General features: G+C 53.0%; 1 protein-coding gene across 2 annotated transcripts; it reads right to left on the bottom strand.

Moving 5' to 3' along the window:
* Positions 1–370: 370 nt before the first annotated feature.
* Positions 371–10,564, bottom strand: CEP95 (centrosomal protein 95). 2 transcript variants are annotated; one of them, XM_044297154.1, is made up of 21 exons: positions 10,236–10,564; positions 10,017–10,145; positions 7,746–7,853; positions 7,556–7,669; positions 6,474–6,558; positions 6,291–6,397; positions 6,113–6,202; positions 5,797–6,006; positions 5,314–5,393; positions 4,489–4,652; positions 3,832–3,964; positions 3,646–3,760; positions 3,373–3,560; positions 3,079–3,171; positions 2,847–2,979; positions 2,601–2,770; positions 2,441–2,515; positions 2,102–2,254; positions 1,423–1,569; positions 1,275–1,346; positions 371–1,201 (listed from the first exon to the last, which is right to left on the bottom strand). In XM_044297154.1, the coding sequence occupies exons 1-21, from the start codon at positions 10,348–10,350 to the stop codon at positions 1,025–1,027; spliced, it is 2,658 nt and encodes an 885-aa protein (XP_044153089.1). In that variant the 5' UTR covers positions 10,351–10,564; the 3' UTR covers positions 371–1,024. The 2 variants fall into 2 exon arrangements, with proteins under 2 accessions (XP_044153089.1, XP_044153090.1); XM_044297155.1 differs by having other exon boundaries at positions 6,474–6,555.
* Between the last annotated feature and the right edge of the window lie 5,017 nt (positions 10,565–15,581).

The raw sequence follows: 15,581 nt of genomic DNA, 5'->3' as shown, positions 1-15,581 counted from the left end.
GCACAATTTATCTCCAAGCTGATTCAGCAGTGAAGTGGGAGCTACTGTGAATGCAGCTTTAGCTGGGACTAGAGTATAGGATAAGCACCTGCCCCCCCCCCCCTTTCCAGTCATGATGTAAACTTGAGTTCATACTCTGCAACTCATCTGAACATGCAGAGCTGCAGTGTAAAGCATGGGGGGGGGGGGGAAAGAGAGCAGGAGCTTGAATTAGTGGGGGCAGGCATCACTGATTGGTCAGCTCTCTGCCCCTCCTATTCCAAGCATCCAGGGCACTAGACATTTCTGGGATTGGCCAGTTTAGGGGAGGTGAGAGGCGGATTGCCCAGAAGCCCCCTGCTGAGGATTAATAAAAGGAACTCAAACAAAAAAAATCTGAATTTTTTTACTTTTCATTCCAAAAAATAAAATAAATTAAAAACCTCAATAAATAATCTGGAAAGGCACACGTCATTCCGGGGGAGGGGGTAAGGCACGGCGGAAGGGGAGTCCAGACGGTGCAATCAGTACAACCTACACCAGGGGTCAGCACCCTATGGCATTCCAGCTGTTGTGAAACTACAACTCCCAGCATGCTCCATTCACTTCTGTGGGGGTTTAAACAACAGCCAAGCAAGTGTGCATGCTGGGAGTTGTAGTTTCAAAACAGCTGGAATGCCATAGGTTGCAGACCCCCTGACCTACACAGAGTAAGGGCTCATTCACATGAACGTATTTTGCGTTCCGTATACAGAACCATTTATTTCAATAGGTCCGCAAAAAAATTTGAATCCTGTCTTATTCTCGTCTGTTTTGTGGACAAGAACAGGCATTTCTATAATGGGCCTCCTGTTCCGTTCCGCAAATTGCGGAAGGCACACAGGCGCCATCAGCTTTTTGCGGACCGGTCATGTGAATGAGCCCTAAAGAAGCCATCCAGACACCTGCAGTCTCTTACAGTATGAGCAGGATGTGGCACAGCAGCACAGAATGTGTCCAGCCCCATCAGTGCAGGGTTCCTGCCCTCTGGTGGCCGTGCTGGGTATCACAGGCAGTGGCTCTTGCTGTACTGGAAGGACGCCATCTGCAGCCTCCTCTTCAGCCGCTCGGCCTCCAGCTCCCTGAAGAAGGCGTCCTCGTCCGTCTGGAGGATCATCTCCTGTAGCTCTTGGATCTCCTTCTCCATCTTTGATCGCAGCTCTCGCTTTATCTTGTGTAGAGTCTGGGGGGAAGGGGGCGCTGGTTATTGGGGGTCATGACTAGAACGGAGGGGAGGGAATTAAAGAGACACTCACCTTGGACTGCGACTTCTCCCTCTCTTGGATCTCCTGCCTGTCTCTGCCCACGGCTTCAGCCAGCATGGAGAACTACCATAGAGGAAAGGCGATTAGATAGTGGGGGTAGTAGTGTCAGCAATGTGTGCGGAGGATGGGGGTCACCTACCTGATCCTTGTAGTAGTTCTCCATGGACTCGAGCTCATCTTTGTGCCTCTTCCTCTGCTCCTCGCGCTGCTCTTTGGCGTAAGAACGCATCTCCCGCAGCCGCTGCTTCTGCAGCTCCAGCCCCTCCTCAAAGAGCTTCTTAACGATCTGGAACAGGAGGCAAGAGCCGGACACTGATCACACAGCTGAGGACTTGTCACAATGTGTCAGTCTGGATGCAACTGTGACAACTCCTCAGCTGTGGGAAGAAATAAATGGTCTTCGAGAAGTACTGGCCTGGTCATCGCTTTAGGATTATTGGGGGGGCGGGGGGGTGGTTGGTTGGCGATGGGGCGAGTCTGAGCTCTTCCCCCTGCGCCACGCCAATCATATCCTGGCAATATGCCTTCATTCACACGTCCGTGAGATACCGGACTGGCATCCTGCTTACTGCAGGAGCGCATGGCGTCATTGGTTGCTATGACGACGTGCACTTTGTGCCACCGCCGTACAGATCATACGAGTGACGGCCTCATAGCAACCAATGACGCCGTGCGCGCTCCTGCACTAAGCAGGGTGCCAGTCCGGTATCTCACGGATGTGTGAATGAAGCATAAGGAAGGAATACCCTTTAAGCCATCGGAATGTTACAATTCACTGACAGCAAGCACAGACCTTGGTGAGGAAATGCTCCACTCACCCTCTCCTCTTTGGTCCTTGCCCTCATGAGTTTGGCGCGGAGCTGCACGTGGTAGTCGTCGTAGTATCGCTTTGCTCGCACCACCTGCTGCCGCGTCTCCCGCGTTCGGTTCTGGGCCGACTTCTGGAGATGGATTCGATCCTTGAAGTCTTTCTGTAGTGATGGAAATGAAGGCTGAGAAGCTGCCTGACCTCTTCTGCCCGCGCAGGTGAAGGTTTGTTACAATGGGTCAGCTCTGTGAGCAGGAATGCTTCCATTCACTGCAAGCAGAGATCTTCTCATATAAGACAGCATGTAGGGATCGCTGCGCTCCCAGTCCCACCCCACCCCACCACTGACCAGCCGCTGGTTGTGCTCCTGCTCCCTCTGGATGAGCGCCACGAGGAGGTCGTGCTTCTTGTGGGCTTCCTCCACCTAAAGGGCGACATGTATAAAGGGTTAACGCCCCCTCCAAGACGCCCCTTCCTCCCCGATCAGGCGCAGACTTCGGGAGCCTCACCCCTTTCTGCAGTTGGCGCTCGCTCCGCTCGTCTTCCTGGCCAGACCTGGCGAGTTGCTCCACCTGCGCCAGCTGCCCCTTCCACATGGAGCGCAGCGTCTGCTGCGAGATCTGAAGGTGCGGGAATTCCTCCAGCAGAAGCGGCAACAAGTCGTTCTCCTTGATCTTCACTGCAAGAAGGAAATGAACAATATACAGCCGATTGAGGGGCAGCCTCCGTGACCGCCCGCCAGCACCAGCACTTACTTCGGTTGGCAGGCTTGCGCAGGTTGGGGGCCCAGGGCTTGCGGGGCGGCCGCGCCTGGCTCCCAGAATACACCTTCTCTGGGTGAGACTTTTTCGGAGGCGCCTTGAAGAGATTTTCTTTACATTCTTGTTCCTGCAGAAAGAAGCAAATGAAGTGTCCACAGCGCCACCGCGGGGTCTGGACAGAAGCGGGACTACGCTTCCACACTGAATCGTCCGGACAATTACTCACATCATCCCGTAACGCGTCCTTTAGCTTCGCCAATTTCTGTTTCTCTGTTTCTTCGAAGGCCTTTAATTCGTCCTGGTAGGCGTGCTGCAGCAGCTGTGGTCCGAGAGAGAAGGGGAATTAAAGGGGCATGCTGCACAGGCCCTGTGATCCACTGTTAAACTACCTCATTCTGCATCCCATGCTTTACACTGCAGCTTTACTTGTGTATAAACAGCAGGAACTCAATGCATGGACAGAGGCGTAAACACTAAGGAGGCGGAACCTCAGCCAAGGGGAGGAGCTTAGACTACATACCCGAGACTTGAGCCTCTCCAGATCCAGCTCCTTCTGCACGTCCCTCCGGATCTTCGCCATCTCTCCTCGGGCGTCCTTGTTTAGAGCGTCCTCAAACTGTGCAGAGATAGACTGGCGAGGAGGAGGCGGCAGCGGGGAGGAGGAGAGGGAGCGCGGCCGGGCACCGGAGGGCTTTGTGTGCAGCGACTCTGCAGGGAGGGAGGGGCAGCAGGTTAGAAGGTGGTCTCTCAGTGCCGTACAGATACTGCCCCCTGCTGGCAGCCAGGTTATTACCGTGCAGCCGCTTCTTCCTGCGGATCTCCATGATGCTGTCGCTGTGCTGCGAGAGCTTGTCGTCCTCCTTCAGCTCGCCGGTCCTGGTCTGTCCCCCCAGCGCCTTCTTCAGCATCTGTGGTTAGGACACAGGGTAAGCGACAGGACGGCACCACACGGGGGCGCTCTGCGCAGGACTGGCCTCACCTGGTCCAGCTCATCCAGCCGGCGGGACAGCTTCTCCGACATCTCCTGCAGCTCCAGCTCCGACAGTCTGTTCCGGGCTCTCTGAACAGACAGCGGCTCGTCTGCCAGGGAGAGGGGCTCCGGGGTCCGCGAGCTGCGGAACCACAAGGGGGCGTTACTGACCCAGGGTCACCCCACACAACATACTGCAAGCGATGCATGATGGGTAAGGGACATACTGGTGTTAGAGTGCCATGTGCTCATCTCAGCAGAGCCTGTACTGGTTACACGATACAGGGTACTGGTTACGGCACGCTGTGAACTGGTTATAGGATAGTGTACTGGTTACGGCACGCTGTGTACTGGTTATAGGATAGTGTACTGGTTACGGCACGCTGTGTACTGGTTATAGGATAGTGTACTGGTTACGGCACCTGTGTACTGGTTATAGGATAGTGTACTGGTTACGGCACGCTGTGTACTGGTTATAGGATAGTGTACTGGTTACGGCACGCTGTGTACTGGTTATAGGATAGTGTACTGGTTCTACGATACAGGGTACTGGTTACTGCACGCTGTGTACTAGTTATAAGATACAGTGTACTGGTTTCGACACGCTGTGTACTGGTTGTACGATACAGGGTACTGGTTTCGGCACGCTGTGTACTAGTTGCTCACCTCAGCAGTGAATACTGTAGGTCTTCTGGGCGCGGCTCGTCTTCTGTCTGTACAGTCGTGTCTCTCTCCGAGGTCGCCGTCCTGTCGCCCAGTGAGCTCTGCTGCGTCATCAGCCTCACATCCGGCTGAGTGCGGAAAGCGACTTTCTTCTGTGTATGGTGCACCTGAAAACCAGAGAAAAGTAGGCGCTATTCCCCACCCTACATGAGCCTGCACTACTGGCACAGCCCCGCCCCGCCCCCTCCTCTCACCCTGCACTACTGGTACAGCCCCGCCCCCTCCTCTCACCCTGCACTACTGGCACAGCCCCGCTCCCTCCTCTCACCCTGCACTACTGGCACAGCCCCGCCCCCTCCTCTCAGCCTGCACTACTGGTACAGCCCCGCCCCCTCCTCTCAGCCTGCACTACTGGTACAGCCCCGCCCCCTCCTCTCAGCCTGCACTACTGGTACAGCCCCTCCTCTCAGCCTGCACTACTGGTACAGCCCCTCCTCTCACCCTGCACTACTGGCACAGCCCCGCCCCCTCCTCTCACCCTGCACTACTGGCACAGCCCCTCCTCTCACCCTGCACTACTGGCACAGCCCCGCCCCCTCTTCTCACCCTGCACTACTGGCACAGCCCCTCCTCTCACCCTGCACTACTGGTACAGCCCCGCCCCCTCCTCTCAGCCTGCACTACTGGCACAGCCCCTCCTCTCACCCTGCACTACTGGTACAGCCCCTCCCCCTCCTCAGCCTGCACTACTGGTACAGCCCCACCCCCTCCTCTCAGCCTGCACTACTGGTACAGCCCCGCCCCCTCCTCTCAGCCTGCACTACTGACCTCACGTGGCGCTTCCTTTGGGGGCTGCCGCTCCGGTGATCTCCGTGGTTTTGACCCCTGACTGATCTCATGGATGGAATCTGAAAGAAGTAAAATATATATATGAAATGTGATGGGCTACTGGGTGCAGGCTGTCACAAGACTTCCACTCTAGTCACATCCAAAGCTGCATTCACCGTTCTGCTGGTTTGCGGTTAGCGCTCAGGCTGCAGGATCTGACATGTGGGATCACATCACCCCGCTATATCATGGCCGGAGTATTTTATTGTGCCCAACCCCGCCCCAGTGCAACGCATTATGGGAACAGGGGGGAGTCTGTCACCGATGGGTTGAAGGAAGCATCTGGCAGAACTGTAAGTGCAGCTCTGAGGTAGACGAGGCGACTCTGGATCTGACCTGAAGAGATTATATAACAACAACAAAAAACAAACAAGTATGTAGCTTTGGCTGTGACTGGAGTAGAAGACTTGATGCATGTGGTACCTCCATGGGTGGCACTGGGCTCGGCCGGAGTCGTGCTGCCATCAGGACGCTCCTTGCTTTTCACCGGACTGCCGAGGGCAGTGCTGCTCAGCGACACCGGGACGTCTCGGCTCACAGCACGCCGCCGACTGTCCTTGGGCTGATATGGGGGCTTTAGAGGAATGGCGGCCGGCCCTTCATCCACAGAGTGTCCATTTAGAACAAGGCTTCCTGGAAATAGAGTTTTTACTGAGCGCCCCCTAGTGTAGAACTGCAGGAACGTCTCACCACAGCGCCCTCCTGTGGAGCACCAGGTGTATTGCAGTATATCACTTACCGCCACCCACTGTGAGGGCAGAAACGTGACTATCCACAGCGGCCGGCCGGGGGGTTAGTGACCGCTCCCTCAGGGTCTCCACATTCACACCTGACATTACAGGGTAAAAAAACATGTCATTAGGACCCTCGTAAGACCCCAGGCAGCCGCTGACCGCCCAGTCCCCTTCTCCAGTCACCTCTCAGCGCGAAGGTGAGCGCCGTGTCCCCCAGACGGATCAGTTCTGTCGTAGACTCAGAGCCGTCCGCACCCCAGGAAGGTGGATGGAGGTCGGAGGAAAGAGACCTGCGGAGGAGTCATGTGATCAGGAGTGTCTGCGGCGCCATCTGGAGACTGACAGAAGCTGCAGCTCGTGCCTTACCCTAGAGATGGAGGGAGATCCTTAAGATCCCGCTGAACCTCCACAAGTAGTCCCCTCAGATGAGAATCTCTATATTCTAAACCTTCTGGAAAATAGATGAAAAGATTGAGAAGATCCATGTCATCCTGTATTATCCTCCAGAGCTGCACTCACTATTCTGCTGGTGCAGTCACTGTGTACATACATTACTTATCCTGTATTATCCTCCAGAGCTGCACTCACTATTCTGCTGGTGCAGTCACTGTGTACATACATTACTTATCCTGTATTATCCTCCAGAGCTGCACTCACTATTCTGCTGGTGCAGTCACTGTGTACATACATTACTTATCCTGTATTATCCTCCAGCGCTGCACTCACTATTCTGCTGGTGCAGTCACTGTGTACATCCATTACTTATCCTGTACTGATCCTGAGTTACATCCTGTATTATACTGCAGAGCTGCACTCACTATTCTGCTGGTGCAGTCACTGTGTACATACATTACTTATCCTGTACTGATCCCGAGTTACATCCTGTATTATACTCCAGAGCTGCACTCACTATTCTGCTGGTGCAGTCACTGTGTACATACATTACTTATCCTGTACAGATCCTGAGTTACATCCTGTATTATACTCCAGAGCTGCACTCACTATTCTGCTGGTGCAGACACTGTGTACATACATTACTGATCCTGAGTTACATCCTGCATTATACTCCAGAGCTGCACTCACTATTCTGCTGGTGCAGTCACTGTGTACATACATTACTTATCCTGTACTGATCCTGAGTTACATCCTGTATTATACTCCAGAGCTGCACTCACTATTCTGCTGGTGCAGTCACTGTGTACATACATTACTTATCCTGTACTGATCCTGAGTTACATCCTGTATTATACTCCAGAGCAGCACTCACTATTCTGCTGGTGCAGTCACTGTGTACATACATTACATTACTTATCCTGTACTGATCCCGAGTTACATCCTGTATTATACTCCAGAGCTGCACTCACTATTCTGCTTGGCAGGGAGGCTGATCACATGCTTTGGGGGCTGAACAGACACCTTTTTAACCCTTCAGTTGCAGAGCCTCCTACCTTCGTTCTGGGAGGACGCCTCGCTGATCTGCTCGGTCAGATACTCCAGCAATCCATCGAATATCTCCAAGAGGTTCCTGATGGACTCGGGGTCTCCTCGGACAATGTTCTCACCTGCGGAAGGACTAGTTGAGGTGGGAGGTGACCCCAGGAAAAGACAAGGAGGTCTCGTATGAGGGGTGGGGCTTACCTGTTATATGGGACAGGCTGACCTGCAGATAGTCCAAGGCCAGCGAGTCGATCACAGATTGCATATTATGGGCGTCATCCTCTTGTGTACGAGAATCAGCAATAAAATCTGCGGAAATATTGAGGTGACACAGCCGCCAGTCACATACACAATCCCAGGGGTTACGGTCTCTCATCAGGGGGGTGGGGGGGTGGGGGGGGGGGGTGACATGGCTCGGTACAATTCCTGGGGGTCCGGTCTCTGATCGGGGGGTGACACGGTCGGTATCCCCTGGGGGTCCGGTCTCTGATCGGGGGGGTGACACGGTCGGTATAACCCCTGGAGGTCCGGTCTCTGATCGGGGGGGTGACACGGTCGGTATAACCCCTGGGGGTCCGGTCTCTGATCGGGGGGGTGACACGGTCGGTATAACCCCTGGGGGTCCGGTCTCTGATCGGGGGGGGTGACACGGTCGGTATAACCCCTGGGGGGCCGGTCTCTGATCGGGGGGTGACACGGTCGGTATAACCCCTGGGGGTCCGGTCTCTGATCGGGGGGGTGACACGGTCGGTATAACCCCTGGGGGTCCGGTCTCTGATCGGGGGGGTGACACGGTCGGTATAACCCCTGGGGGTCCGGTCTCTGATCGGGGGGGGGTGACACGGTCGGTATAACCCCTGGGGGTCCGGTCTCTGATCGGGGGGTGACACGGTCGGTATAACCCCTGGGGGTCCGGTCTCTGATCAGGGGGGTGACACGGTCGGTATAACCCCTGGGGGGGGGGGGGGGTGTGTGACATGGCTCGGTACAATTCCTGGGGGTCCGGTCTCTGATCGGGGGGTGACACGGTCGGTATAACCCCTGGGGGTCCGGTCTCTGATCGGGGGGTGACTCGGTCGGTATAACCCCTGGGGGTCCGGTCTCTGATCGGGGGGTGACACGGTCGGTATAACCCCTGGGGGTCCGGTCTCTGATCAGGGGGGTGACACGGTCGGTATAACCCCTGGGGGGGGGGGGGGGGAGGGTGTGACATGGCTCGGTACAATTCCTGGGGGTCCGGTCTCTGATCGGGGGGTGACACGGTCGGTATAACCCCTGGGGGTCCGGTCTCTGATCGGGGGGGGGGGGGGGGGTGACACGGTCGGTATAACCCCTGGGGGTCCGGTCTCTGATCGGGGGGGGTGACACGGTCGGTATAACCCCTGGGGGTCCGGTCTCTGATCGGGGGGTGACACGGTCGGTATAACCCCTGGGGGTCCGGTCTCTGATCGGGGGGTGACACGGTCGGTATAACCCCTGGGGGTCCGGTCTCTGATCGGGGGGGTGACACGGTCGGTATAACCCCTGGGGGTCCGGTCTCTGATCGTGGGGGTGACACGGTCGGTATAACCCCTGGGGGTCCGGTCTCTGATCGGGGGGTGACACGGTCGGTATAACCCCTGGGGGTCCGGTCTCTGATCGGGGGGTTGACAGGGTCGGTATAACCCCTGGGGGTCCGGTCTCTGATCGGGGGGTGACAGGGTCGGTATAACCCCTGGGGGTCCGGTCCTCTGATCGGGGGGGTGACACGGTCGGTATAACCCCTGGGGGTCCGGTCTCTGATCGGGGGGTGACACGGTCGGTATAACCCCTGGGGGTCCGGTCTCTGATCGGGGGTGACACGGTCGGTATAACCCCTGGGGGTCCGGTCTCTGATCGGGGGGTGACACGGTCGGTATAACCCCTGGGGGTCCGGTCTCTGATCGGGGGGTGACACGGTCGGTATAACCCCTGGGGGTCCGGTCTCTGATCGGGGGGGTGACACGGTCGGTATAACCCCTGGGGGTCCGGTCTCTGATCAGGGGGGTGACACGGTCGGTATAACCCCTGGGGGTCCGGTCTCTGATCAGGGGGGTGACACGGTCGGTATAACCCCTGGGGGTCCGGTCTCTGATCGGGGGGGTGACACGGTCGGTATAACCCCTGGAGGTCCGGTCTCTGATCGGGGGGGTGACACGGTCGGTATAACCCCTGGGGGTCCGGTCTCTGATCGTGGGGGTGACACGGTCGGTATAACCCCTGGGGGTCCGGTCTCTGATCGGGGGGGTGACACGGTCGGTATAACCCCTGGGGGTCCGGTCTCTGATCGGGGGGTGACACGGTCGGTATAACCCCTGGGGGTCCGGTCTCTGATCGGGGGGGTGACACGGTCGGTATAACCCCTGGGGGTCCGGTCTCTGATCGGGGGGGTGACACGGTCGGTATAACCCCTGGGGGTCCGGTCTCTGATCGGGGGGCCACACATTTCGGTACCTGGCACTCTTTCCCCCAGGATGGCTTCGTACAGGGTGATGAAGAATCGGGCGTCGCACTGGCACAGCTCGCTGACAGGCAGGGTGATGTGGCATCTCCTCAGCAGGTTGTGGGCGACAGTCACCCAGTCTGTAGAGGGGAGACAAGCATCAAACATGGCAGAAAATGCCCCAACATGGCGACCACCGGGGCAGTGATGTAATACTGAGCGCTACTGACCCGTCTCCGCGGTGCCCACCGTGCCCATGGCTGCGCTGCCCTTGCTCGGGGGGGTCGGCCTCTCGTTACCCCGGCCCTGCCGCTTACTTACCCCACACACAGCAGTGCAGGGCATTTAAACCGCCAGTGCCCTCTGATTGGTCGCCTCGGACCGGCTGTTGCTTCCGGATATGACGTCACTTTTCCCGTTAAACCGGGTGTAATTTTAACTCGAAAGTTAAGATTTGGACCCCGCAATGAGAACCGGAAGACCCACCGGGAACCGTAGAGGAAAATTATAAACGGGAAAGAAGAGAAAACCGCGTCTAACTGTATGCCTCCGCCGTGATGTAGTCCCGGCAACGACGTCACTTCCCAGAGAGCTGGTTTGGGGCGGGGCCGGAATTGATGGATTTCTCCATTTGGTTACGTGAGCAACCGCTCCTGTTGCTATGGTAACAGGGGATGTATCTTATATAAGGCCTGGGCTGTAGCCTGCTGTTATAATAGACGTGAGGTGAGAGCGGAGGCGCCATACTGTTCAGTCAGCTACAGCACGTGTACTGCTGGGGTTACTGGATCCACCGACAGTATCACACAGGATTAGATACACGGCTCAGGAGAGGATTAGATACACAGCTCAGCAGGCAGTATCACACAGGATTAGATACACCGCTCAGGAGAGGATTAGATACACAGCTCAGCAGGCAGTATCACACAGGAGAGGATTAGATACACAGCTCAGCAGACAGTATCACACAGGATAGGATTAGATACACAGCTCAGCAGACAGTATCACACAGGATAGGATTAGATACACAGCTAAGCAGACAGTATCACACAGGATAGGATTAGATACACGGCTCAGCAGACAGTATCACACAGGAGAGGATTAGATACACGGCTCAGCAGGCAGTATCACACAGGAGAGGATTAGATACACGGCTCAGCAGATAGTATCACACAGGATAGGATTAGATACACAGCTCAGCAGGGAGTATCACACAGGATAGGATTAGATACACACTCAGCAGACAGTATCACACAGGATAGGATTAGATACACACTCAGCAGACAGTATCACACAGGATAGGATTAGATATACGGCTCAGCAGACAGTATCACACAGGAGAGGATTAGATACACGGCTCAGCAGACAGTATCACACAGGAGAGGATTAGATACACGGCTCAGCAGACAGTATCACACAGGAGAGGATTAGATACACAGCTCAGCAGGCAGTATCACACAGGATAGGATTAGATACACAGCTCAGCAGACAGTATCACACAGGATAGGATTAGATACACAGCTCAGCAGACAGTATCACACAGGATAGGATTAGATACACAGCTCAGCAGACAGTATCACACAGGATAGGATTAGATACACAGCTCAGCAGACAGTACAGACAGTATCACATAGGATTAGATACACGGCTCAGCAGGCAGTATCACACAGGATAGGATTAGATACACAGCTCAGCAGACAGTATCACACAGGATAGGATTAGATACACAGCTCAGCAGACAGTACAGACAGTATCACACAGGATAGGATTAGATACACGGCTCAGCAGGCAGTATCACACAGGATAGGATTAGATACACGGCTCAGCAGTCAGTATCACACAGGATAGGATTAGATACACAGCTCAGCAGACAGTATCACACAGGATAGGATTAGATACACGGCTCAGCAGTCAGTATCACACAGGATAGGATTAGATACACACTCAGCAGACAGTATCACACAGGATAGGATTAGATACATAGCTCAGCAGGCAGTATCACACAGGAGAGGATTAGATACACGGCTCAGCAGACAGTATCACACAGGAGAGGATTAGATACACAGCTCAGCAGACAGTATCACACAGGAGAGGATTAGATACACAGCTCAGCAGACAGTATCACACAGGAGAGGATTAGATACACAGCTCAGCAGACAGTATCACACAGGAGAGGATTAGATACACAGCTCAGCAGACAGTATCACACAGGAGAGGATTAGATACACGGCTCAGCAGACAGTATCACACAGGATTAGATACACAGCTCAGCAGACAGTATCACACAGGATAGGATTAGATACACAGCTCAGCAGACAGTATCACACAGGATAGGATTAGATACACAGCTCAGCAGACAGTATCACACAGGATAGGATTAGATACACAGCTCAGCAGACAGTATCACACAGGATAGGATTAGATACACAGCTCAGCAGACAGTATCACACAGGAGAGGATTAGATACACAGCTCAGCAGACAGTATCACACAGGATAGGATTAGATACACAGCTCAGCAGACAGTATCACACAGGATAGGATTAGATACACAGCTCAGCAGGCAGTATCACACAGGATAGGATTAGATACACAGCTCAGCAGACAGTATCACACAGGATAGGATTAGATACACAGCTCAGCAGTACAGTATCACACAGGATAGGATTAGATACACAGCTCAGCAGACAGTATCACACAGGATAGGATTAGATACACAGCTCAGCAGACAGTATCACACAGGATAGGATTAGATACACAGCTCAGCAGACAGTATCACACAGGATAGGATTAGATACACAGCTCAGCAGACAGTATCACACAGGACAGGATTAGATACACAGCTCAGCAGACAGTATCACACAGGATAGGATTAGATACACAGCTCAGCAGACAGTATCACACAGGATAGGATTAGATACACAGCTCAGCAGACTGTATCACACAGGACAGGATTAGATACACAGTCAGCAGACAGTATCACACAGGACAGGATTAGATACACAGCTCAGCAGACAGTATCACACAGGATAGGATTAGATACACAGCTCAGCAGACAGTATCACACAGGATAGGATTAGATACACGCTCAGCAGACAGTATCACACAGGATAGGATTAGATACACGGCTCAGCAGACAGTATCACACAGGATAGGATTAGATACACAGCTCAGCAGGCAGTATCACACAGGAGAGGATTAGATACACAGCTCAGCAGACAGTATCACACAGGAGAGGATTAGATACACAGCTCAGCAGACAGTATCACACAGGATAGGATTAGATACACAGCTCAGCAGGCAGTATCACACAGGATAGGATTAGATACACAGCTCAGCAGACAGTATCACACAGGATAGGATTAGATACACAGCTCAGCAGACAGTATCACACAGGATAGGATTAGATACACAGCTCAGCAGACAGTATCACACAGGATAGGATTAGATACACAGGCTCAGCAGACAGTATCACACAGGATAGGATTAGATACACAGCTCAGCAGACAGTATCACACAGGATAGGATTAGATACACAGCTCAGCAGGACAGTATCACACAGGATAGGATTAGATACACAGCTCAGCAGGCAGTATCACACAGGATAGGATTAGATACACAGCTCGCAGACAGTATCACACAGGAGAGGATATCACACAGGATAGGATTAGATACACAGCTCAGCAGACAGTATCACACAGGATAGGATTAGATACAAGGCTCAGCAGACAGTATCACACAGGATAGGATTAGATACACAGCTCAGCAGGACAGTATCACACAGGATAGGATTAGATACACAGCTCAGCAGACAGTATCACACAGGATAGGATTAGATACACAGCTCAGCAGACAGTATCACACAGGATAGGATTAGATACACAGCTCAGCAGGCAGTATCACACAGGATAGGATTAGATACACAGCTCAGCAGTCAGTATCACACAGGATAGGATTAGATACACAGCTCAGCAGACAGTATCACACAGGATAGGATTAGATACACAGCTCAGCAGACAGTATCACACAGGATAGGATTAGATACACAGCTCAGCAGACAGTATCACACAGGATAGGATTAGATACACAGCTCAGCAGACAGTATCACACAGGATAGGATTAGATACACAGCTCAGCAGACAGTATCACACAGGATAGGATTAGATACACAGCTCAGCAGACAGTATCACACAGGATAGGATTAGATACACAGCTCAGCAGACAGTATCACACAGGATAGGATTAGATACACAGCTCAGCAGACAGTATCACACAGGATAGGATTAGATACACAGCTCAGCAGACAGTATCACACAGGATAGGATTAGATACACAGCTCAGCAGACAGTATCACACAGGATAGGATTAGATACACAGCTCAGCAGACAGTATCACACAGGATAGGATTAGATACACAGCTCAGCAGACAGTATCACACAGGATAGGATTAGATACACAGCTCAGCAGACAGTATCACACAGGATAGGATTAGATACACAGCTCAGCAGACAGTATCACACAGGATAGGATTAGATACACAGCTCAGCAGACAGTATCACACAGGATAGGATTAGATACACAGCTCAGCAGACAGTATCACACAGGATAGGATTAGATACACAGCTCAGCAGACAGTATCACACAGGATAGGATTAGATACACAGCTCAGCAGACAGTATCACACAGGATAGGATTAGATACACAGCTCAGCAGACAGTATCACACAGGATAGGATTAGATACACAGCTCAGCAGACAGTATCACACAGGATAGGATTAGATACACAGCTCAGCAGACAGTATCACACAGGATAGGATTAGATACACAGCTCAGCAGACAGTATCACACAGGATAGGATTAGATACACAGCTCAGCAGACAGTATCACACAGGATAGGATTAGATACACAGCTCAGCAGACAGTATCACACAGGATAGGATTAGATACACAGCTCAGCAGACAGTATCACACAGGATAGGATTAGATACACAGCTCAGCAGACAGTATCACACAGGATAGGATTAGATACACAGCTCAGCAGACAGTATCACACAGGATAGGATTAGATACACAGCTCAGCAGACAGTATCACACAGGATAGGATTAGATACACAGCTCAGCAGACAGTATCACACAGGATAGGATTAGATACACAGCTCAGCAGACAGTATCACACAGGATAGGATTAGATACACAGCTCAGCAGACAGTATCACACAGGATAGGATTAGATACACAGCTCAGCAGACAGTATCACACAGGATAGGATTAGATACACAGCTCAGCAGACAGTATCACACAGGATAGGATTAGATACACAGCTCAGCAGTCAGTATCACACAGGATAGGATTAGATACACAGCTCAGCAGTCAGTATCACACAGGATAGGATTAGATACACAGCTCAGCAGTCAGTATCACACAGGATAGGATTAAATACACAGCTCAGCAGACAGTATCACACAGGATAGGATTAGATACACAGCTCAGCAGTCAGTATCACACAGGATAGGATTAGATACACTGCCATCAGGTATAGTCCCTGTTTCAGTTTCGCCTCCTCCCTTTCTTATTATAAT

The sequence above is a fragment of the Bufo gargarizans genome, chromosome 6 (genome assembly GCF_014858855.1).
Source record: "Bufo gargarizans isolate SCDJY-AF-19 chromosome 6, ASM1485885v1, whole genome shotgun sequence".
NCBI classification, from domain to species: domain Eukaryota; kingdom Metazoa; phylum Chordata; class Amphibia; order Anura; family Bufonidae; genus Bufo; species Bufo gargarizans.
The sequence above is the reverse complement of the archived record's forward strand: the minus strand, read 5'-3'. Positions and strand labels throughout refer to the sequence as shown.